The sequence below is a fragment of the Aplidium turbinatum genome, chromosome 2, assembly GCF_918807975.1.
Source record: "Aplidium turbinatum chromosome 2, kaAplTurb1.1, whole genome shotgun sequence".
Lineage (NCBI taxonomy): Eukaryota > Metazoa > Chordata > Ascidiacea > Aplousobranchia > Polyclinidae > Aplidium > Aplidium turbinatum.
Genome location: NC_137473.1, coordinates 14,377,835 through 14,403,846, shown reverse-complemented (window position 1 = coordinate 14,403,846; position 26,012 = coordinate 14,377,835). Strand labels below are relative to the sequence as shown.

At 37.0% G+C, this 26,012-nt stretch overlaps 1 protein-coding gene across 1 annotated transcript in view; it reads right to left on the bottom strand.

Moving 5' to 3' along the window:
• Positions 1-13,737, bottom strand: part of LOC145764607 (liprin-alpha-1-like) — a 38,135-nt gene extending 24,398 nt beyond the window's left edge. The window contains exons 1-20 of the mRNA XM_082576237.1: positions 12,708-13,737; positions 12,181-12,290; positions 11,130-11,195; positions 10,823-10,921; positions 10,085-10,186; positions 9,332-9,496; positions 8,771-8,845; positions 8,307-8,399; positions 8,006-8,124; positions 7,700-7,793; positions 6,722-6,868; positions 6,278-6,370; positions 5,365-5,490; positions 4,785-4,916; positions 4,366-4,428; positions 3,901-3,966; positions 3,494-3,699; positions 2,517-2,580; positions 1,291-1,420; positions 1,100-1,214 (exon numbers count right to left, since the gene is read on the bottom strand). Coding sequence (XP_082432363.1) covers positions 1,100-1,214; positions 1,291-1,420; positions 2,517-2,580; positions 3,494-3,699; positions 3,901-3,966; positions 4,366-4,428; positions 4,785-4,916; positions 5,365-5,490; positions 6,278-6,370; positions 6,722-6,868; positions 7,700-7,793; positions 8,006-8,124; positions 8,307-8,399; positions 8,771-8,845; positions 9,332-9,496; positions 10,085-10,186; positions 10,823-10,921; positions 11,130-11,195; positions 12,181-12,264 — 2,039 coding nt within the window. The 5' untranslated portion in view covers positions 12,265-12,290; positions 12,708-13,737. The remainder of the gene's footprint in view (positions 1-1,099; positions 1,215-1,290; positions 1,421-2,516; positions 2,581-3,493; positions 3,700-3,900; positions 3,967-4,365; positions 4,429-4,784; positions 4,917-5,364; positions 5,491-6,277; positions 6,371-6,721; positions 6,869-7,699; positions 7,794-8,005; positions 8,125-8,306; positions 8,400-8,770; positions 8,846-9,331; positions 9,497-10,084; positions 10,187-10,822; positions 10,922-11,129; positions 11,196-12,180; positions 12,291-12,707) is intronic.
• Between the last annotated feature and the right edge of the window lie 12,275 nt (positions 13,738-26,012).

Below are 26,012 nucleotides of genomic sequence, written 5' to 3'. Positions count from 1 at the left end.
AGCGCGATTTTAAAAGTATTTCCGAACTCAATAGATCAGGGAGCAAGTCTTTTAGGCGCAGACAGTTAGGCGCCGGTCAAATAGACGCGCACACTGTGGCGCCCGTTTATTTAGGTGCTATTCCTAGTAAAGTCTGCAGATTGTATCAGCTTGGCAGGTAGGGCAATGCTTTTCACACAAAATGTTATATTGAACAAAAAAATATGTCATGGCTTCCGTGAGTAAAGCTGCTTATGCCGGCAATGCTTTTCCCACAAAATGTTATATTGAACAGAAAAATATATTGTATTTTAATGCGCGTGTTCCGCAATTATTTGTTGTTAGTCCAGGTTTGCGTCGGCGAAAGTTTTATCAATAAATTATATTCAAGTTTCCGAACACTACTGAGTTCACTTTTAGTTAAGTCAAATAATAACTACACTAAACATCAGTAAAAAATATACCGTAGCCTATATTCAAGCGGGTGGTAGGCTTGAGTGAAGAGTAACTTAGTTTTCTGTCAAAACCCTGACTAGGTTTAATAACGAGCAAAGTCGCACCATTATGCTTGCAACTTGTAACCAAGGTTCACATGCCCTATAGAAGTGTATTCATGTAGTAGAGCGTTGTCTCATACGTACTCGCAACACGACCAATCCATCCGAGTAGAAGTAATTGCGAAAGATAACAGATTAAGTAAAGGTCCATCTGGCTGCAACCTGTGTTCAGGATGAATAGCAAATGTCCTGTGGAGATGAGCTAAAATCAAGAGTAGTAGAGCGTTGTCTCGCACCTCATATCCACCATGCGCATTAACAAAACAACATATTTTTCTGTTCAATATAACATTTTGTGTGAAAAGCATTGCCCTACCTGCCAAGCTGATACAATCTGCAGACTTTACTGGGAATAGCACCTAAATAAACGGGCGCCACAGTGCTCCGCACCTAAATATACAGACGCCACAGTGTGCGCGTCTATTTGACCGGCGCCTAACTGTCTGCGCCTAAAAGACGTGGACCCATAAATCACTTACAAAGTTAATAAATGCAAATTGGGAATACTAAGTAAAATATGACGTTTTAAATGTTTAGGCCATATCGTTTTAAATCTAACTAACCTGATCTCTTGGTTGATGGCATCTAGTTGATCTTGGAGCATGTATGCTAATGAGTGAGCATTTGCTTGACCGGACGGAGATAGAAGATCAGCTGCCGAGTAAACGTCATCAACTTCTGTAAAAAAAAGGTTTTACTTAAATAGAACGTGAAAAGATATACAATTGATGTAAATATTTTTGTAAGTGTGTACCTGAAGCAGTGGTCGTGTTACAAACAGACGGTTGCAGAGAGATCGAACTGCCATCAAACGCTTGTTGAACTTGAGAAAGTATCGCGGCTTGCTGCGCCCGCTCCCATTCTTGCTCGTTAAACGTCTGGCCCTGAAGAAAAAAATATTACAGCATAAAGAAAGCATGCGGCAGAAACCTATGCTCGGTCTGCTACTATTCGGAGAATCCGATTTGGAGAAATCTCAATTCAGAGACAGCCATTTTCGGAGATTTCTAAAATCTCACAGCTGCATCTGTTTATTCAAAGGAATTAGCTTATATAATAGAGGTTAATCAACCAAAGTTTCAGCAAAAACAACATAATGGTTTAAGAATGGCATGCAAAGATCTGATTCTAAATTGCCTATGCAAAATTGTTATGCATGAATCATTACCACGGTCGTCATATCAGTGGCGAATCTGGCAATCGCTTCCTTAAAACGTAATACATTAACTGTGAGTACTGAAAAGCTTGTGTGTTCATCAAGACAATTATCGTTTCTAGCACTAGTTGCAACGTTTATCTGATTAAAATAAAAGTAAAGGCAACGACAATCCAGTTTGTTGTTGCTTTCATTTCACTTTCATCAAATGAACGTTGCAACAAGTGCTAGAAACGATACATTAACTTTGCTAACCTGTAGATTAGTAAACTTTTCTTGAAGTAAACAAACTAATAAACAACTACTTTTCTTTGCAAGATGTATGAAAGCGGATTCCCTCAATTGTGAGATCATCGATTACAAGTTCGATTAGTTGCCTAACCCATAAAATGATTGTTGCTAGATATCGCTATAGCCGCTACCCGCAAGATATCAGCTAATTTACATCTAACTCACTGAAACAATAACCTACCCAAATGATGTGTCTACAAATTCTCTAAATAAACAGAAGCCGTCGCTGCATTTTCAAGAAACCACCGAATCGGTTTTCTTAAAAAAAGGCTGTCTTCGAATTGGCATTTCTCCGAATCGGATTCTCCGAAACGGGCCATTCCGTACTTGACACTGTGTCTTCAAACAACAAACTGGAAATTTCAAGTTCGATTCCTACGCTCATTGTCTTTTTTTTATTTAAATTATGATATGTACCCAGTTAGCAAATCAGACGTATTTTACATCAATCAATGCAAAAAACGAATGATTTGCTGGCTGGGCACTGGATAGTACTGCAATAAGCCTTAATGAATGTTAAGTAGGACATTTACCTTCTCGGGATCAACTTTAATGTTATCCGATCTTGCTTTGTTGCGTAGGTAATTATCACTGGACCTGAAATACACAAAAAACATTATCATATATTTGTTGGCAAGGGCCTGGACACCATGTCCAACCATTAGGAATGTCCAATGTTTGTATACTATGCATTAGTGATGCTTCCGTTTCTCTCGGTCATTTGCATAAGCAATGGCTAAGCATCGGTTGATCATATCGTCCTTCGCTATTTCATCTCACGTTTTAATTTGTCTTCCTCTTCATGCATCCCCAATCACTGCTTATTTTGTACATTTCTTACAATATATTTTTCAACTACTCCTTCAAGTTGTCCAATCCATTTTAGATGATGACCTCCTTAATGTTTACAAATATTCTCATGGCTAGTTCAATCTCTCAAGATATTATTGGTAATTTTACAAAAAAAACATTTCTGTCGTATTTTGCCTTTAATCATGTGCAATGCAGCAAAACAAAACTGGCTGACATAAAGAGATAACGACATAGCAGTTTCAGTAGTTGACAGCATTAATAACATCATGATGATACTAATGATATTTTTACAGTCGTCATACTTAAATCTGCTCCAAAATAAAGAAGTGCGTCAGGGTTACTTAAAAAGCTGTTGTTTTTTTCAAATTTCGCTTGTTCAACAAAATGTCTCCTGTTAAAATGCGACGTTTATTCCACGACCAGACACACATTTTTAAACTGTACTACTATTGTTTGTAGCTGTTCTGTTGCAACCGATGCAAAAATCAGTTTTAAAAGTCTTTTTGAGGGGAGGTAAGATTTGTTTTCAGATCTTCAAATTTAAGATTGCACAAATAGTTACGAGCCAAACAAAACTATTGGGTTGTGACGTTTTTTGGCTGAAACTTTACTTCAAAACAAAGTTTAATAAAACTGAACAGTGTCAGGGTGACCCAATTAAAATACAAAGGTAATTTGAAATGACACTTTTACAAACCGGCTATAAGTGGCGTAATGCGGAATGCCACTTCCATCTGAGGTAACAGTGCAGTTATCGACTGAATTTAAATTGGAAGAATAGTGTCGGAGGTACTGCGTGAGATCGGGTGTGCTTCCAGCAACGTGAGGGAGGTTTCTGGTTGGTCGAGCAGTGAATGACGGGTGTGACGTGACAGTCGATCCGTTACGGTCCAGCGACGATGTCTGCGAAAACGAAAAGGAACAAAGTTTGATATCTGGCCACTGGACAGTCATTCCAGTGTCACTAAGTATTTATTTCGTTGCTTGAAACTACTCCCTACAAAAATTAGTGAGCCACGCTGATACTCATCCCAGACAGCAAGTCAGTCGTCTATAGACGATAAATCAATGTGAAAACAACTGATTTGTTGTTTGGAATCTTACTTTGGATGATGATTTTAACACGAAGATATCTGATTCCAGTTTCTTCGAATTCCTTTGCCACTGTTCCTAAAAAGCAAGATTAATTTTACACGAGCATAGGCTTTAATGTTTAGGTACTCAGTACAGTATCTGTAAACGCACACAAAATAATTAACTGAAAATGTATACCAGTTACTGCGTACACTTAGTTTACATTTTTAATCCTTTTTTAATTTACTCGTGAACTTTCTCACAGTCACCGTGTAACATTTATCCCATGGGAAGAGTACCATAAACTAAACACGGTTGGAAAACACTGGCATAGAACAACATCCAACCGAGAACCACATATACCTGTGACAAACGAAGCGTTGCTTAAAGATGAACATTATTATATTAATACTATTTAATTCAGCTATTATATCGATATTTTATTTATCTTAATTAACGTATATTTATTTACATTAGTAATATTAGTGCATTTACCTTTTCCATCCGAATTGCCTGTAATAGCTTCTTAGTGTTTTCCAGTTCATTGCTCAACGACTCCTGCGAATAGACAAAGAAGGTGATTTTTCTAACTTGAAAGGTTTTCAGTTTCGATATCATCAGAACAAAAACACGAGCTGCTGTAGGATAAAGTTGATGGGGTATTTGTTGGACGGAAGAACGTAATATTAAACACGACTTGAAAAATTATAAATGCAAATTTTTTCAACTGTATCGGCTATCCGAAAAGAAATATAAATAGACGATAACTTACACGAGTATTACACAGCCAAACGTCATGCTTCGAACGAAAGAAAACTTGATAACCACACGCGCTTGCCAAATAAATTCGATTAGAAATCGCATAGAAACGATGCATAGAGAGACGAGGAATTTAAAGCGGTAACAAGAATCACTTTCTCAGCCAAAGACGCCATGCGTTCCCTTAGGTTTATTTGCAGCCGTTCCTCAGATTCGGAGAGCAAGCGATCCACGGTGCTGGACAGACGGTGATTGTGTTCTTCGTTCATTTTCTCCCTTTGCCGAGCCTGTTGTGCAAAAAGATCTTGATTAATTAGTATTGAAGCATGAGTTAAGGGTTCGATTCCTAGGCGAGACATTTTTTTTCATTGGAAATTAAGAAAGAAGCTGCTTTGAGAATTAAGTTTGTCGCTTGACCAAGTAAAAGATAAGGTAATTTATTGGACTACTATTATGTTATACAATATACATCGTCGCAATAACACTACAATTTTGATTTCATCAACACGTATAAATAATACCAAATGTAAAATACAGTCTTAAACTATGCTTTGAGTAAATGTCATTTTCAACACAACTACTAAAAACGGTATACATTATGAACACAGCAAAAAAATGTCATTCATAAAACTGTATGTGCGAATAATTTCCAATTTTTGTGATAACCGAGCCACACAAAAAAACATAAAGCAGGCCGGCGAATACATTGATATTAAACGCATGCCCATTACCCACCCTCATTATTTCTTGCGACTTCTCTTCCAACTGAGATTCTAAACCCTTCAACCTTTCCTCAATGTTGCCGTGCCGTTCCTCTGCTTTCGTCAGCGCTGCTACTCTCTGAGCAAGCTCGGCCTCTACCTTAAAAGGTGAGCAACAAAGTTGATTTTAAAAGTAGCTTTTGTGAACGTAAGACTCTTTGTTCACAACTTAAATCGTGACTAAACGTAAGGAATTATGAAAGTCAAAGCATTCTACACAGGAAAGGCTTTTCTGGAAAGTAAGTTCACTTCAGCTTATTTGTTTTTGTTAGAGAGGGTATAAACACAAATGGCAAACAGTTTGCACAACCAGGAAGGCAGCGAAAGAGCAAAAGGTCACAGAAACCAGCTGCCGCCAAAGACAAGAAACGCACCACGCAATGCTCTGCTTGCATAGTGTCATTATCATACATAGACTTAAGCAGAATTTCACTAGATATCGGTAATGTTATCACTTCGATTGGTGAAATGGTGCAAGGCCGCATTGGAGGTGGATACGGCCAGGTTTGTAGCTTGGTGATTTCAATATTTTGAGCGTGCAACACTGAGCTTTGCAATGGTATAATATATAGTAAATAAAATGGTAACCACAAAACAAACCTCGAAACAACAAATTCAAGTGGTGGAGAGAAACATTAATCAGCACAAAAACTTAACTTAAAAGCAGTATCACAACTTTGAAAGTTAATATGACAGAAAGAAAATGATCAGTTAGCAATACGCAAACCTTGAAAGAAAATATTTAAACTAAAATTGCACCACCAAACAAGAATAAAAGAAGAGTTCAAAAACATAGCGATCTAAGCTTCATACCACAGATAGAAAGCAACGATTCTATAAAAGCGCTTTTTACTATGACATATTTCCTAAAAAATTTTGCAACCTACTTCAGGTAAGGCTTCGGCTCTTCTTAAAGACTTTTGAGTAGTTAATTCTGCCGTCTTCAATCTCTCCTGTAGGATTGCATTGCGTTCCTCCACCTTTGGGATAAACTTTGTTACATTTGACGTGAACGTGAGTCAACATTCCCAACAATACGAAAATCAACGACGCATTAACACGACCGATAGTCATACATGAAATCAACTTGGCAACACAGGGAAAACTTATTCGGAAACGATAAAAACAAAATTGTCTGAAAACAAACTTAATTAAATCGCACCAATCTGAGACAAGAATGGTTGTTGTGGTAATTAAAACATTAAAATTAGAAAAAGTACGTCACTCCCTGCGATACTGTTTTTCTCAATAAAACTCTTTACTTAGATTCAGTTCAAAGCGTTTAGAGCACTTTGACAGAAATATCTACACAAAGCAAAAATGAACTCCACCTGACTCAAAGCATCATCTCTGTTTGCAAGTTCTGCTTCGAGTCTATCACTGAGATCATTGAGAGAAGCGACCTGGGTTTGGGAATGTAGATATCTTCGCTCTAACGTCTCGACCCTCTCTTCTAATTCCTGTCTGCTGTTATGAGACTACAAACAAGTTTCATAACAGGGATTAAGACACGACTCTTGCAGGAACCAAAAATAACAGGTTTTATGCTACAGTACATCTATCTTTGGTAGAGAGTTTGCTTTTTTGAACCAATGAACAAATTTGAACCATAGACAAGCATTCAAGTAACCAATACCGGTAGCTTGTCTATTATAGTGTATCTATCATAGTTAAAATTGTAAAGTTGTCACTGGAATGTTTCTAAGTCAATATGGAAGACGATAGCCCAACAAATTAGAATGTGAAGTCCAAGTCACCACATGAAAAGAAAGATCATTTTATTTGATCTTAGTTAATGCAAGTTCAATATTCTAAGCAAGAAGTAGATACTGAATGTGGCCACTCAGAATACATGTCATCTAGCCACAGTACCAAAATCCTGAATGTTACTTTGCATTGGGTGCGCATTGCTACACCGTGGTAATTATAAATTTTTGAGCAGATGAAGCTGGTATTTGCCTCCAGTTGCTCAAGCTAAAAAAGAACAAGATACAACAGAATAATCAATAATCATAGAAATGCCTTATCTCTCCGTTAACGAAATTAAGCGCTTAACCAGAAAATGTCATTCTTCTGCTTGTGAAGTTAATACTGTAAGAAGTAATGAAATAAGTAGTTCTAAGACTCTAAGTAAATCAACGTTTAAATTGATTCAATGTGGTTTTGAACTGTCCAGGTTATCAAATCCATGCAACTAAATTAAAAAATTAGAGCTATCTTTTCAACAATACATTCAATTGATCAAACAAAATAGTATCGTTGAAATGCACAATTAAACTGATCTAAAGAGGCAATGTATGATCCCTTACCTCTTGGTAATCTTTTTGCAGTCTGCTTTTGATTTCTTCAGACCTGATGAGATCTTTACGAGCGGTGTCTAGGCTAGCTTCTAATTCCGTTATTCTGAAAAAGTGCGAGCTGTGGTTTTCTCCAGAGTAAATGTTATAACAATTACAAATTGGGTAACGAGGGGATACACATTGAAGATCTGCTTGAAGAACTGAGACCAGCTCATAAGCAACAGCTTGGTGAGAAAAAAGAAGCATCAAAATTTACATACAAAAACTAGAACCACACTTTAAACAAGAATATGAGAAAAAAAGTATCTGCCCTACTTGGCCCGAGTGTCATTCATTTGCTTCCTCGCGTGGTTGAGTTCGGATGATTGTTTATCATTAGATTCTTGCAGACGAACGATTCGATGTGCCTGCTCCTCAGAGTTTCCATTTGAAATCTTAACAAATGAATAAAATGATGCAATCATTTCAAGAACTATTAACAAAACATAAAATCAACTAAAACTAACTTTGAATCTGAAATGACACGATAAGCGAAGCGTCTTGAATTTTAAATACAAAACTGCAATATTTTCGTAAGTGTGAATAAGTGACAAAAGAAATGACGTAGTTCACTTACAAAGTTAGATGAAGAATCACAGTTTAAGTTTTCCTTGCCTTCACTTGAAGTTTGCGATTTCAGTTGATTGATCTGCTCTCGTAAAAGTTTATTCTAGAATAAAACAAAAGATGTCAACCATAACCAACTACTGAGTTAAGAATTAAAACATACCCACCAGAATTGAAAGAGGTTGGCGATATTATTGACTATTATGTAAACCAAAACTACATGGAAGCACGCAGAAAAGCGGTCAATGAAATGTATTTTTTAAAAGCAAGTGAATGAAACCAATAATTAGACAATCAAGTTCGCGACCGTCCGGTATGAGATTCTTGGCACGACGCTGAGTGAAGGTGCAAGTGCCAATGCTTTTGAGCATCTTTGACACTTTAGAAACACAATTACAGAGTTATCTGAATAAAGCAACTCAAAATTCGGTATTTTTGTATGTAAAGTGAATAAAAACCCGAAGTAAAACTAACTTCTCTATTAGAGGATTCCAGGAGTTCATCAAGGTGCATTTCGCGTTCCAATGAAGCTTTCAACTTCTCTCGAACCTAATTGCAAAAATAGAAAAAGCAATAAAACACAGAGCGCAATCAAACAACTTGCTGTTGGAATCTTGATCGCTCAGCAAGGTGAGATAGGGACACGTCACAAATCTTTTCTAGAATATTCTGTTCCATGACACTTAGAAGATCAGGGGAGACAAAAACTGAACGCTCTTCTCAGAGAGAAATTGCAGTCAAAAGCAACGCTCTAATATGTAAACAAAAAGTACGTTCAACCCCTAGTTTTCATTTTGGGTATTAGGTAGGTCGGACTAAATTTGCGTGACTGTCTTTGGTAAGATCTTTAAAAATAGCTAAAATTCTTCCAATTTCACAGCGCTGCCTGATATTAGTTGCTTTAATCATTTTCGTTGATAGACAACAGTACCAACCTAAAGTCTGCAAATAACAAAAGAAAAAAGGAGAAAAACAAGAGCCAAAAAAGAAAACTAAAACCATGACAGAAGTTATATAAAAAAACAAATACTATGCCTTTTCATCCAAAGCCTTGTGGTGTTCAAACAGTGACTTCAGAGCTTTCAAGACTTCAACTTCGCTGGAAACGCCGGCATTCTGTTGCTGCTGCCGCTTGACAACAGTGAGCCGCAGAGACCGCTCATGCCTTGCGACAAGTGACTCTAAATGTTCCAGCAGCAACTGCAAAACACAATAAAAAAAAAAAACAGAACGTTATTGTCTGTTGTTGTTTTTATTTTTTTTTATACAAAAATAATGACATATACCTATAATATATAAAAAAAATTAAACTACTGAATAAAGCAAAGTGTTTATATTTAAATAAGACTTCCAAAAGCCTCTGAAACCACCTGCACTGTGCGCAACATATTGTCCAATAACAGTCTGTCAGCCAGAGCTGCACAACTGAAAACGGTGCAAGAGCCACATTTAGCCACAATACGAAAAACTATCTTTTGCGTGGTACATATATGCGTTGTTGAAACGTTTGTATAAAGTGACCATCGCAAACCGGATGTTATTCAGATACGAAAAAAATGAATTTTATCCTAAAGGTAAATGCCAAAGAGTACCACACTATCCCATTGTTGTATTTAAAAAGTTCATTCTTACTTAGTTAATATCGAATTAATGAGCGAATATTTGTTTGTACAGAATGTAACTGAATCACATCACAGGCCGCATGAAAAGATTTTACGAGACCAGACACATGTGGCCCCGAGGCTGATGTTGTGCAGGTCTGCTGTAAGCTATTGTACCCAATCTTACCCTTGTGTTACTGCGCTCCGACTTCATATCGTCAATCTCTTCAGCATATTCCAGTAACTTTTCACGGGATTGGTTTAATTCCTTGGTAAGAGCCGCAAAGTCCTATCAAAGGAATTTAGTTAATTCTATTAACAATCAAGCTTATAATAATTTAATTAATTCAAGATTTCAAAGTTATTTAATTTTTCATGATATAAAACATACGCTCTTACAATCATGCATGCTTTTTAGACTGAACGTTTCAGCTTTCCAACAAATAGGAGAGTTCGATAATTTGCTAGGTAAGACAGTACATTGTACTTATTGTTGGCTATTATGAAAGTACTAAGCAGTTAAGCACCCAACAAAAATAATAAAGAATGCATGTAAAACACACGTTTCCATGTTCACCGATAACGCATAATCCGATCAAAGTCGCTTTCTCAATAACTACGTACGTACCAGTACTTCTCAAACAAATGGCCAGTCATTGTAGTGGAAACCAATCGCAGTGGACTACGCACCTAGTTTAAGTAACTTGGCACACAGGCCAAAAGATTTTTTAAACATGAAATAACAAAGCTTCGATAAACAATTGCAGATACAAATACTTGAGAACTAATGTTCGAGTTGTGCATCGGCCTATTTATCGTTGTTGATGTTTATCAATAGGAACAGAACAGGAGCACCTAACAATTATGGAAGAGATAGAGTGCACAATAAAACAATTTTCTATTGAATAACTTGAAACTAACATACCGCAGGCATGGACGCATCCAACTGCTTTCTCAACGCATCTCTTTCTTTTTCTAGTTCAGAATTCTTGGCAGTTGCACTGGCCATGTTTTCCTTTAATTCCTAAACACATCAAATGGCTTGTTCAATGCTAAAAAGTGTCAGAAAAATGCACTGTACCAACAACCAATAAAGATAATAGATTGACAAAAGAAAATCCTATTTCACGTGAGCTAAACTAAACGACAGTTCAAATCTAAAAATAATAATTACAAACACTTGGAGCAGAAAACTAAAACATTTCATCAGGTTACTCAATTCAATTCATCACCTCTAGAGTAACAACCAGTTTATCTCTCTCGGTCAACACAGATATCATCAATCTTTCCATGGTTGCCTAAAAAATAAGATAATATTGAAATAAACCATGTTAGGCATGAAAGATTAAGTGCCAGGTTTAAGTTGAAAAATTTTGGTAGATTTATGTGATCTGGTATGAATAACACACATATCACAGACCTCAGAAATGTCACATCAACAGACACACTGAATGAGAAAATAGAGTATCTGACCCACCCAAGAGTCAATAGATGAAGTCGGTTGAATATGAATACCAGGTTCAAGTATACCGAAAACATTTAAAAAAAAAGGCATTAAAAGCATATGCAATGCTCTTCGTGCATGGAAAAAAGCTGTTTAAACATTTGTTTAATCAGCTCAAAAACGTCAACATTGACTCATTTGAGCAATGTGAGCATAAAATAAATACTGATCTATGTAAAAATTAATGACTTCAACAGCTTTGAATTCTGCCTTATTGTGTACATCAAACATATCAAAATGTAATACCAACAGTCCACCACATATCATGTTTATAATGGGTTTATGTAAAATTACATTTGAGTTGTTGTGCTGTATCTCAAATGTTTTTATTGCTCACTATTTTACTAAACGTAATGAGCAAATGGGAGATATTATGTTCCATGCAGTGTTCGAGAACATAGCGTTTTTGCAGATGATATAAGACATTAATAAATAATAAGTTAGATACTGCAATTTCTAAGTTTATAGACACCTTGTTTCACAAATTATAGTTGTAAAACTGTAAAGTTGTATAATGCATATTGCATAGTTCTATAGTTGTAAAGCACAAAGAAAATATTTGTTAAATATGTAAAAAAAATTATTTTTACACGAGTCAGTTCACATGTCAGTATTGACACCTGTCAGAAGATACTTCATTTCTTAATTGTTAAATATGTTTAAACTTTTATTGGCATCAAAAACTCTAAAATTAAGCCACTGTATCAGAAACAAAAAACTATCAAATAATTTTGTTTATGCTTTGAATTTAGTAAAAACAATTGATTTCGATGTGATACCTTTTCTTCCTCTTCTTCAGCTCCATCTGCCCCAATGTTGCTTACCCTGTCTTCACTGATAGTTGGCATATAATCGCACATCATGGCAACTTGTGGTTGTATTTTCTCGTCTACAGGCAGAAAATCATTTCAACATAATCAATAATGTTCATGCAATGTATTAAAATTTGAATTTAACTATTCAGTTAAATAAAGAGATTAAAAATTTAAAAAAGCTTAAATCAAGTTTCCCTTCTAAAACAACTGAAAAACAAATATACTTCTTATTACCAACAATATCAGATTTTTTTAGATGAATACTGTAAAGTTTGGAAGTTCATCAGGATTCAATATTATTACGATTAAAAACAATATTAACTACAAAACAAACATAGACTGAAACAATGTTGGGAATTAGAAATTGCAAAAACACTACCAAATGTTTAATCATAACAAGCAATATTATATATATAAGTAGTTTTGAAATGAACACTTGAGCAGTTTAGTAAATGCTAAAATACAATACACATTTATCTCAAAAACTTTACCTCAAACATGCATTTTATTCCATGTTGAACAAATGCACATTAGACTGTTGCAAAAGCTCCTAATATTTTTCAAAAAACCTTTTGATATTTTTATTCCATTTCCTGTAGTAGTAGTACCAACATTTCCCTAGCACAGCAGAAATAACTTTTAAAACAAGGTCTGAAAAGTGAAAGAAAATGAAGGGGTGTACCAGCAAACATCTATAGGATTGGCCCATGATACAAGAGAAGGATCCCCAGAGGATACAAACTGATATGAATGAATCAACAAGTGAATAAAAAAATAACAGTTAACCTCTCAAGTAGAAAAGTGAACTGAAAAGTCTGAAAAGTGAACTTACAAGTTAACTTGTAAATGTAAACATGAATTTGCACCAGCCACCTACATTGACTAACCACAAACAAACAGATATTTTCCAAGTCTTGTAATACATTTTGAAGTGGCTATTTTTACACACTTGTTACCATGGTTACAATCAGGTGTTGCCAGAGTTAGGATTAAAGTTACGAAGGGTTAAGATAAGGGTTGGAGTTAGGAATAAAGTTAGGGTTTTGATCTTTGCCCAGGACTAAAAAAAATTTCCAAAATACAAGTTTTTCTTTTCAACAGCTTTAAACTTTTCTCAAATTAGGGCAGAATTCCTTATCTGGCAACACAGCCAATAAATTTCCGTAAAGTTTTGGAAAAGTTGATAATGTTAGTGTTGGAAAGCATGCATGACATCTCAACAAAATATAAAAAAATAGTTAAGAAACCACATATATACTATGTGATTTGATTCTCCTTTTCACAAAGACCATAATATTATGGAGAATGCCCTTGTTACACAAAATAAAAATGTCATCACTAATAGTTCGTTTTATCATCTCAGCACATTTTAGTCAAATCATGTATCCTTAACCCTTTGAGGTCGTCTACAAATTTCCCTATGTGCGTTTGTTAGTCGTTTTCGAAATAACTAGCAAATAACTCGAGAAGTACAAAAGTACATAATGATTGAAAGCAAATGATATGAGCCAGGTTCGGAAGCTTATGTAATTTATTGATCAAGTTTTCACCACAATAAAAACGGCTTCTTCAGTTTCTTATTCAAATAGAATTCAAATAACTCGATTATATATTGCATATTTGAAGTACAAAAGTATATACATAATGATTGAAAGCAAATGATATGAGCCAGGTTCAGAAACTTATGTAATTTATTGATCAAGTTTTCACTACAATAAAAACGGATTCTTCAGTTTCTTATTCAAATAGAATTCAAATAACTCGATTATTGCATATTTGAAGTACAAAAGTACATAATGATTGAAAGCAAATGATATGAGCCAGGTTCGGAAACTTATGTAATTTATTTATCAAGTTTTCACCACAATAAAAACGGCTTCTTCAGTTTCTTATTCAAATAGAATTCAAATAACTCGATTATATATTGCATATTTGAAGTACAAAAGTATATATATATATACATAATGATTGAAAGCAAATGATATGAGCCAGGTTCGGAAACTTGTGTAATTTATTGATCAAGTTTTTACCACAATAAAAACGGCTTCTTCAGTTTCTTATTCAAATAGAATTTATTGGTCTCAAAGTTAGTCATTTGTATTTTTTTTGTGTGATATTTTTTGAAGTATTGTTCTGGATGTAGCCCAGGTTGTCTCGAACATGTTTCACAGTGGTAGACGGTCTGAATTCGTTTCGTCTTTTTGTCACTGCACAGTGCACACTGTACAATCTTTTGCTCTTCCATTGGGAAATTTTGCAATAAACTGCTGCCCAGAAAGTCGTTCAGTTTCCTGCTCGTCACAATGCTTTTCGTGTCTTCTTGAACTTTTGTTTCGGACACTTCCTACCAGCTGTGTAACAAGGTTTTAACGGAAAGTCTTGTGTCTTGTAGCATTCAAACCTTGCTGTTCCCTGTTGATGTTGTACAATAAAAAGCCATTGACAATACCCACTTCAAGTAACCAAAAAAACATATTACGCCACCACTTAGCTGATTTCCTCAAAAACGTATAACTTCCACAGTAGTGATCGGCTCTGTCCACTCCACCCATGTATTTTGTGTACTGTGATATTACTACCGGTTTTGAAATTGTTGCTGAATTTTCATTGCCCAAGATTCGTTGCACATTTTCACATTCTGTATTATATACGGATGATAACATTGTTACCACCCATTTGTCCTTCAATTGTAGAGCCATTACGTTGTGATTTTTTCTGAGTGCTACAACTTCATCCAGATCAGTAGGCATATCTTTTCTGCTTGCCATGACAGTTCCAGTGAGATGAAAAGACATTTCTTCAGCTCTTCACATAAAATTGGACTTGTGTAGAAGCGGTCTGTAAATATGTGGTATCCTGATCCACTCATAGAAGAAGATAGCATGTTGCAGTGTTGCACAATTCCAACACAATTCTACTTGTGAAAGACAAGTCATTCGTCAGACCTTTTATCAAAATCTTCAACTGAATCAGCTTCAACCTCCATCTCTTCCTCTTTACTAGAAGCTGTTTCATCATTACTTGAAGAAAATAAGTTCTATCAATACATCATCCCCTGTCGAAATGTGTCTAGCTATATTCATACGTCAATTGCAAATAATATAAAAAGCCTGAAACAACAACAAACATAATTCAGAATAGTGAAAAGTTTGGGTCTTCATCAGGACAATTATCGTTTCTAGCACTAGTTGTAACGTTCATCTGATGAAATTGAAAGTAAAACATCATTGGCCAATTTTTCAAAATATTGTGTGTTTTATTTTTTCTTGCCTTCAATCGCACTGCAGTATATAACCTAGTGAAATTTTATTTTGTATGTTATTCGCTCTGAGGATGCGCATTGTCATGGTGCCCGAAAAGCAATAAACCATCATGTTTGTTGTTGCTTTTACTTTCAATTTCATCAGATGAACGTTGCAACTAGTGCTGGAAACGAAACGTAATTCAATGAGTAGCCTATATTCCAAGTTGTGCTCAAGCTACAGCGACCGTTTTCTGCCTGAACAAGTAGCCACAATATGTTTGCGAAAGCTTGCAGCAGCCTACGGTATGTCACTGCCAACTAAGGCACACGTGATTTCCCCTTTATTCAGTTTCCCAGCCTAAGAATGCCTTGTTATCACGTGGTATTATGCAATGTGAAATTCTGCACATTTCACTTTCAACACAACTCGATTTTCTGACAACTGGATTTGCTTGGTTGACCAACCACAACTACTTTTATTTTGCATGCTTTGATCCTCTAAGAGAAGCTATAGCAACATATTTTCATAGCAACTAAGCTTGTTTGCCGAAAATTTACGTTTGGCAAGAAACGGTCGTCTTACAAGTGTGCAAAATGGAATTTTAGGAAAACGCGAGCTATGCTCGCCTTACGACTAAATCGGCAATTTTGAAAAGGCGAGCCAGACTCGCCTGTTGACCGCAAAGGGTTAAAAAACATGTAAGCACAAAAATCTCACATGACTGTGTATGATGAAAATTGTCATGGTAAGACAGGCAGAAGTTGTTTAAATACTAGTTCAATTCAGAATACTCAATGCCTGATCATAGGTATTTAGAAGTACCTTTAGTTACAAGCATTCTTTTCTTGCAACATCCAAAGAGTTATAACATGATTTGATACCTCATTTACTAGCGATAGACTGGCACATACCTTTTTGCAGTATAAAACCAATGATTAGATGGACAATCCTTAAAAAAATCTAGCATCTATTTTTACAAGATGAAAAAATGATGGAAACATCTTTACTAGCAAATTCAGGATTTTCAGAATTCTAAAAAGTGGGGACCTAATATTTGTTGAATAACCATATACAGTCAACCCTCGATTTAACGGACAAATGCGGACCAGCAGCAGTCCGTTGCTGGAAAAAGTCCGTTAATGGAAAATACCGTACTCCCACTACTGTACACGTGTACAGTCAAGTACTCTGCTATAGCGTAGACCATCTGTCACCGCTTAATAAACCAAATACTGTACAGTACAACACAGTAGCAGTTTAAAGACACATGAAATGCGTTCCTTGTTTGTATTTTGTATAGCCTGCGCGACTACAGTACACAGGTACATTTACAGTACACAACTTAAATGTAGATTAATCTGAGTCAGAGATGATCATCAACTCATCATGTCCATCCTCCTAAACATCAACCTCAGGGATGGCGGGACGATGACTGCAGCATGGGGCATCATTGTTCAGATTTTCAGGGGCAGGTGGGATGATAAGAGAGATGGAGACGACACAGATGGGTTGGCTGGAGCACCATGTTGAACAGGGCGACTAGGGGCAAAGAAGCTGTTGATTTTTGTCTGGCGACCCCCCATATGCTGTTCTTTGATGATATGCTCCCTGATCATCCTGAGCTTCCCATATTGGTGCGCCATCTCAGCTATAGTTGGCTGTAGGCGAAGTAATCAATGAGGGCATCGATATAACTCCGTAGAGTTGACAACTTCACCTTGGGGACTTCAATCGCCTCTTCCTCGTCACTGCTTTCCTCTTCTCCACCATCCACCACAGATGCCACTATGTCGGCCTCAGACATAAACTGATACCCTGGGTCCAGATCTAATTCGTCCAGCCAGTCTGTTATATCATCGATGGAGGTGGATACCTCCCCACCACGCTGCAACATTTGGAGAAAATCTCCTGCCTCTATTCCTTCAAAGTTGGCCTCTGAATCTTTGTCCTCTAAGATTTTCTTCCATGAATTTGCGAGGACAGACACCTTAATGTCTTGCCACGCTGCTGCAAAGTTATAAATGGCTGAACAAATATTGTAATTTTTATGTTGCTTAAGGTCCGATGGCCCCTGGTGTCGACCTCAGCATCTGTTTTGTCCTCTACAGTGACCAGGACCTCATCCAAGTAACGTCGGGTGTAGCGCCTCTTCAAGGCGCTAATAACACCCTGGTCCATTGACTGTATAACCGATGTTGTATTAGGGGGCAGATAAAGGACCCTTATCTTGCCGTCAGCGCTTACAAGCTTCTTTTCACTAGGGTGCGCTGGGGCATTGTCGAGTATTAGAATCGCTCGTACATCATCAGGAGAAATCTTCAGCACTTCTTCTTGATATTTCCGAGTCGCAGGCACAAAATGCGAGAAAAACCAATCAGTGAATATTGCAGAGTTAAACCAAGCTTTCTTAGAGTTGTAGTTAACTACTGGCAGGTCATGCTCGACGTTTAATCCCTTAAATGCCCGTGGTTTCTTCGATTTGCCCACCACGGCTAGCTTCAGTCGGTGAGTACCGGTGGCATTGGATCCGACCAGGACCGACAGCTTTTCCTTGCTTGTCTTCTTCCCTTTGGTCTTCTCCTCACCCTGACGGACTTGAGAATTCTTCGGGAGAGAACGCCAAAAAATTCCCGTCTCGTCTGCGTTATATTCTTGAGATAGGGTGAGGCCTGCGTCACTAATCAGCTTTGTTAATTTTTCGCGAAAGGGGGCCACACTTGCCGTATCTGCATCACCAGCCTCGCCATGCAGAACCTCGTTAAATAATCCGTGGCGATTCCGGAATCGCCAAAGCCACCCATCACTGCCTTTAAAATCGGTTAAGCCAAGACTGGTAGCAAGTTTAGCAGCAGCTGCGATTAACTCTGTCCCACGCACATTCACTCCACTGGACCGTTGTTGAACGTACCACTTCATAACTGCTGCGTCCAAAGATTGTTCCTTACCCATCTTCATATGTTTTCTGTTGCTCACTTTACCACCCTTGGAAGACGCCGCATCAACACAATAAGACGTAGCGTATTTCAACAGCTTGTCCTTGCTCTTCTTAATGTCTGAGACTGTTTGTTTTTTGACACCATACTGATCGCAAACACTCGCAACGCTGGCCCCTTTTTTAAGCTTTTTGATCAGTTCTAGTTTCTGCATCACCGACAAGTTCACACGTTTACGTTTTTCATTTGGCTTAGACATAATGCACCGTACTAAACACAGGCAGGTTCTAACTGATTCTAAGGTGCATCGAATGAAGGCTCTTGCTAACAGAGTACAGTACAGAGTACGCTGATAGATCACAATACGTATTGTAACGTTGTGAGAGACAGCTTTCTAATCTGGTGAATTCCAAAACAATAAAAGCCGTTCTTTTGGTACATTCTTTTACTCATAGATCTGCGCATATTGAGTCCGTTAAATCCGAAGTCCGTTAAATCGAAGTCCGTTAAATCGAGGGTTGACTGTATATCACTTTTTGCAGATAAGAAGAAAACTTTTTTATTAATTAATATTATATATAATATACTTTTCAACCTTAACCTTGATGGAAAGTGGAATCCTGGGGTCAAACATTTCCAAGTCCAACCAAGATATTACAAATGGTTTGAAAAGGTATTGGTAACAATAGCAGTGTAAACTTAGTGCACTTTTCTATTTTCATATGGACCTTTAATGATAAGTATATAATTTAGTAAAGCACAAGAGGAGGCAAACATCACAGTCCATCATGGCCATAAAAATATCAACTTCCGTTTTTGGAAAGTGCACCAACACCATCAAACTTAAAATATATCTTGTGTGTTTCTTCTTGGCAACAGCATTTCTGGACAAAAATTGAATAGCAGTTGCCAAATTTTTAGCAGTTACCAAAGTCAAGGATCACAAGCTGACAAACTGAAATGTTCTATTCACTTCCAACTAACATTTCTAGACAAAATTACAATGAAAAAGTGTCACTTATTTTGTGGTGGCCCATAAAAATTTAGGAAGTGGCTATTTTTTCACACTTAATGCCATGGTTACAACCAGGTGTTGCCAGAGTTAGGATTAAAGTTAGGAAGGGTTAAGGCATTGTTTCTCAACCTTTTTTGGCCCAATGCCCCCTTTCATGAACTGGCAAAATTTTACCGCCCCCCAACAAAAACGATTAATTACGAAAAGCGAAAAAAAATACTACTAGAAAAAGAGCTCAATGCCAAGCAAAAAGCCAAATAGAGCGAATTACATCAAATATAGGCTAGTTACCAGTCTCTAAAACCCTTACAGCCTGTTTTACCCTAAAAGGGGGATCATTAGAAGGTCCTTATTCAAATATAAGTCTATTTCTATTAGAATAAGGACCTTTTGATGATTACCCCTTTTAAGATAAAACAAGCTGTAAGGGTTTTAGAGACTAGTAACTATATTTGATGAAAAGCAAATAGGCCTATATAAGTGCGAACATGAAAACCGTATAGGCCTACTGGTAGTCAGTGTGAACCTTGGGCTTGGTGAGAAAGTGCCAGTTTCTTCACATCCGATGTAAAGCCAGTGAGAAACATTCGAATATCACCTCTTATGGATATGTCAAGTGGGTTTTTCTGAGTGGTATGTAGCAGAACAACACAGCTGAATCCCTTTTCCACCAGGTATGAGATAGGAAATGCTATACCACGAAGATACGAGCTCTTTGAGGAAATCGTTACGCTGGGCAATAGATGGTTTAAACCAGAATGCCCCCTTCAGCCGAGGTAATTATACCGCTCCCTGCAAAATCAAAATGCCCCCTGGGGGGCGGTACCGCCCCAGTTGAGAACCACTGGGTTAAGGTAAGGGTTAGAAATAAGGTTAGGGTTGATCTTTGCCCAGAACTAAAAAAAATTTCCAAAATACAAGTTTTTGTTTTTAACATCTTTAAACTTTTCTCAAAATAGGACAGAATTCCTTATCTGGCAACACTATTGAGGCTATTATTACACTATATAGTGTAAACATAGCCACAGCCAAAAATTTAATGATTAATTCAAGGGAAAAATTTTAAAATGTTTGCAGGAACTCCGATCAGCGACTTCGGCTTCTATTTTTTCTCTCAATCTTTGTACATATAATTGCATCCCAACTGAGCTATGGGGCTAGCTGCAATGACTTTCATGAGTGATCCTTATATAACATTTTTGAATACTAAAAATGGCAAAAGAGGGGTTTACCACATGATCAATAGCACTTTCCTTTCTAGTGTAGTCATATTAGGGTTTGACCCGGAAAAAATTCGTAACGTAACAAATTTGGTACCAAAAAAAGCGCAATTTTATGTAGATCATCATATCCAAAATCCTCTTCAATCGGCTTTGAGCAAATGGAATGGGGGGTGTTTGAAATTTGCGTCTAGCGCCCCCTAACGGAAATGAACTATAATCATCTTTTCTAATACTTCCATACTGATTTCTGATTTGTTTTTTCAAATATCGCAATCTGTACCTTTGTGAGAACATTTTGGTAAAAATTTCTGGATGTGACGTCATGATGACGTCACAAGAATAATTGGAATATCGTAATTACTCTTCAATACTAGTAGATGAATGGAATGCAAGAATACTCCCAGTAAAGCCACTTTTTCTTTTCGTTTTTTACTTTGTTGAATACAATAAGTTTAATGGGGAGTGGTGGGCTACTTAAAACACATGTTGCGCCATCTAGTGCAGAAAATGTAAATGTTAACAATCGAGAATTTCCAGTGAATGCAATCGTTGGTTTGTGCATATTGTTTTGTGTTCACTTACTTGAGTAAACCTTTCAGAGCATTTAGAAAATCAATGAAAAGTTGTAATACTTGCAGTAGCAATGGCGTCATAATGCACTGGTTAAAAGGAATGTTTTATAGACGATCACGAATATCACTGTTATAAGATAAATAGTAAAATTCAATATCAATCTTTGCAAATGCTTATGAACAATAATCTACATGTCAAACCAAACATATCATATCAGTAGAAGGCGTTTAAAATTAATTAAAATTGTTTCAAAAGTTTTGTTTTCATGATTTCTTTTCCTGACTTGTAAATCGCTTTTTTTTGCAACCAACGCTTCAAAAAGCTAGATTTTGAATAATTTTGACCAAATTTTAATCTGATATTTATTTTTCAACATCAAATATGTTTCTATCCGCTTCCTCGTCACTTCCAACGCTGTCTTCGTCTGATGAAACTTCGTCTTTGTCATAATTTTCACAATCCACTCCATTGCAATTACCACACGCAGAAACACATGGTAGCCCGTGCCACCTGCAGCTGCACACGTTGGTACTGCAAGGACTTTTTTTAGTGACGTTACAGTTACATCGTAGGCTACAAAGCGAAGAATCTTATCAGGAGCTGTACTCAAATCTGTCAGAATAGGATCGTAACTCCGATTGGATAATTTCCAGCCCCAATCGAGCGGATTTAGTTCAACGCTCATCAGTGTTTTCCATTCAATCACCTGCAGATGGATTCGAAGAAAATGATACTTTGCAGCATTTTCGTTTGGAGCGAGAGACTGTGGCTTGATTGTCGTTTTAGATGTTGCTGCTGCCTTCATAAACTGATGGTAGCGCAAATCTTCCATCGCCCAGTTTTCTTTCCCACCATAGCTAAAAAGATAAAAATTGTATATTAAAACTGAACACACTACTTAAACTTTTATTGATGATATTGTGGTAGGAACTTGACATTATCGTTATAATACTAATGTAACTTTTTAAGTTACCTAAACATTAACAATTTAAGTCCTTTTGTTCTACTTCCTCGGCAGTGGCTGTTTCGTCTTCGAATACTTTAGCAGTTTCTTGGAACATCTCCCTTGTCCCAAACTTCTTCAGGGTAGGCTAGTAGTTTTTCCTGACATAAAAGATTATAGATATAATATAAGTAGCCTGGGCATAGGTTAACCGAAAAGTTAGTAAAGAACGAAGGCAATTCCGAATATGTTCATCGTGTACAATTATATTAAAAAGAATATGATAAGGCTTATCTAAATACAATATTTCGTAAAGTAACATTTACATCATTCAAGCAAGTAAAACCAAGTTTATCATGAAAGTTCCTAGTTGCCAAAAACAAATTGTAGGTTACCTTGTCCAAACAATGCACACGTAGTATCGCAATCCGACCAAGCATGGATGAACAAAATATGACTTGTAATGACATCTCCAGTTGATTTGACCAAATCTTCAATTTTTCAGATTTCTTTGTCAACTTTGTTGCTAGCATCAGAAAGCATGTAGAGATGCATATCAATTTTCCAGTGAAACATCAACAACACTAGAATATCAGTGTCAGCCACTACTACAACCACATCTTTGTTGTTATCTTCTGCATACCTGAAACGATTTGAGTGTCCGCATCTCCCAAACTGTTTCAAACATTATGACCTTCTCTCCGCAGCTCGTCTGAAAGGAAAGATATGAACTGTGATTTACTCTGCTCGTTCTTCAAAAATACTTCTTGGTTGAATGTTGGGATCATTTCTAAGTTAGCCAAACTTACAAAGGCACTCATTTTCTCTGTTCTTCGTTTGTGTTCATGACCTTTTACGTAGGGACCATTATCATATCCATCAAAAACTATACACGATCGTCCATATTTCTTGTTTACATACTTTGTGTATTGATCCAAAATTGACCGATATAGACGATTTTTGAGCCACTTTACTTTATGCAGCAGAGCACCTCCATCCAGTATATGAAATGATTGATCCCATATGTAGGTGGAAGATGTGACATCTTTCTTTAAAGCCTGTCCCAGTTTTGCTTTGCTTGATTTTCGCATCATCGAATTCTGAAACAGCGAGGTAGGAACAGCTGTCAGCTCATACTGGAAATAGCTTTGTATATCCTCTTCCCTCTCAATCAACACAAGCAACCTGGAAAATAGGAGCAATGGGTCGACATGCACTTTCTCCTTGTCGATTCTTACACCAATCTCTAGTGCTTCTTAGCGTCTTGATCTGAGGTCTCTTCTTAATTTTTGCTTCTGAATACGAAACACCGTCTAGTTGATGCTGGATTGCTTCACCAACACTTTCTGCATCATCACAATTGATTCCATCTCCTTCTGTTCCTGTAACTCCTGTTGGAATATTTCTCAGTACAGGCGCACTTTCATAGAAGGGGTTATGGCTTTCAATCCAAGATCGAATCTTCACTAAATCATCATTGTCTCGCTTCATACGGTTTGTTCCTAATTCTGAATGTTGATTGCTTGTTTTATGTGTGTTCCCAGTTAATGTTGTCATAGCGTCATGTATTGAAGCGCAAACATGCATCGTGTGTAGGCCTACCCAGGTCAGCATTACATTTTCTGTCATCCCTCTTCCACGGGTTAAGCCACCACGTGTCTTCAGTAAGCGCATCAACACTTGTTCAATCGACAGATCAGTCCAAATTCCGTTTCAAAATTGAGCGCTTCGTCGGACAACATGATATCCGTTGAGCGTGAACTGTTCATGCAAATCTGGGAATGTTGATGGGAGGTCATTCATCATTTGCAGATAAAGTCTGGCACTCTTTGCGTAGTTGATATGACCTGTTGCAGCAAATAAATTCAACATTTGTACAGTAGCAGCTAGATGATTTTGCCAGTTAGGCTACCAGTCCTTTCCGCAGCAATGAATAATTTAACGGTGTTAATACAGCGGATATATTGTACCCAAAGCTTGGCTGTACGGGAAAGAGCACCAAGTCTACTCATCATCTGTTCCATAGCACTGTTTAACTTCTCCAATACCGTACTTCACAGTTGTTGATTTCATCAGATGGGATCTCATCATTGATAAGATTGTGGTAGATGGCCTTCAGGTTTTTCAAATCGTCTTCCGATATGATCTTTTCTTGTAGGAGTCTGCCAATGATTGTTAATTGAAGAGCACTTTGTAAGAGAAAATGGTCTCTTGCTGCTCTCGCTATCGCCTTGCCTGAAATCATGCGTTGAACCGCATTTTCACCATAAACCACTTGCAAGCATTTTACAATACCGGATCCTTTCATTGTATTACCAATGCTTCCTAAGTAACTTATCAAAGTGTGGAACCCTCCAAGATGGCAAAGAGTCTTCAGGAACTTTTCTGTTATTATTTCTACTGCTTTTCAGTTCAGTTCAGTTGTTTTTTTATTTCTGACTATCATATCAAAACAATACACATCAACATAGCAAAGGTCAACCACAACGGCTGGTCGAAGGTGATGCATGGTGTTCCCGTGTTGGCTTTCCTCGACTAGTCAATCACAAATGATAATGTTGAGTAAATACAGTTGTGATCATTTGGATTTAAATTGATAATAGGTAGAAGGGTAACGTCACACTTTCCTGGGTAGGTACCTTTGGGATGCGTCTGCATAAATCCCGACCAGTTTGGTCTGGTAACATCAGAAAAAGTAAACGACATTTCCCAAAGAAGGTCAATGTTCTTTTCTAGAGTTATACATAAGTGAAACTTAAGTTCTCTGATAGCACGGAATATTGAAGAGTAATTACGATATTCCAATTATTCTTGTGACGTCATCATGACGTCACATCCAATTTTTTTACCAAAATGTTCTCACAAAGCTACAGATTGCGATATTTGAAAAAACAAATCAGAAATCAGTATGGAAGTATTAGAAAAGATGCTTATAGTTCATTTCCGTTAGGGGGCGCTAGACGCAAATTTCAAATGCCCCCCATTCCATTTGCTCAAAGCCGATTGAAGAGGATTTTGGATATGATGATCTACATAAAATTGCGCTTCTTTTGGTACCAAATTTGTTAAGTTACGAATTTTTTCCGGGTTGGCCCTTTTTTTGAGCTTAGATGACTACACTATTCAACTTAAGCTTGCTTGTCTGCTGCAACAACTTTCTGCAGCGTTTTCCTCTCTAACTCTTTGATTACAATTACTCTTTCAGCTAAAGCCAGATCTTTTCGTTTTTACAGATTTGCTTGACATGTTGACTTAACAAAGCAGATCACCAAATGATTTTTCAAAAGTTTTATTAGATTTATCATTGCAATATTTTACATAGATTCAACGTCTTTGTTTGCAGTACCGTACAACGTTTAGCACATAAGATTATGGTCTGGGATTACAGACGCTTGTCTTTGTTTTGGTCGCATGCGTCTGTCCCACCTTTACTTCATTTCCCCCATTGCGGACAATCATTCGATTGGTGACCTATATATATGTAGGTCACGACATTCTGGAGAAGCGTGTTCACAAATTGAAATGACCTGAATACTTGATATAAAACATGCAAGGCAAGTCGTAGTTTGTCATCACAATCGAAAGAGTCTTTCGAGTTTCGAACAATACTCAGCTACCGGTACGGTACTCTAACAAACAAGTCAGAAAAATACTTCGGTACGAAATATGGTGACCTACCGCAAGTGTTTATAATATTCAGACTGGATTGTGTGTTGCAAAATAATGTGTCAAGATGATGTTACAATGCAAATTAACATCAAACGGCAAGCGCTATTGCTAGACTACAAAAAATGTTGCTTCCAATGCTTCGTGAAACTCAGCGTGAGAACTCTCATTGCCTCCATTCCACAAATCAATCATTGT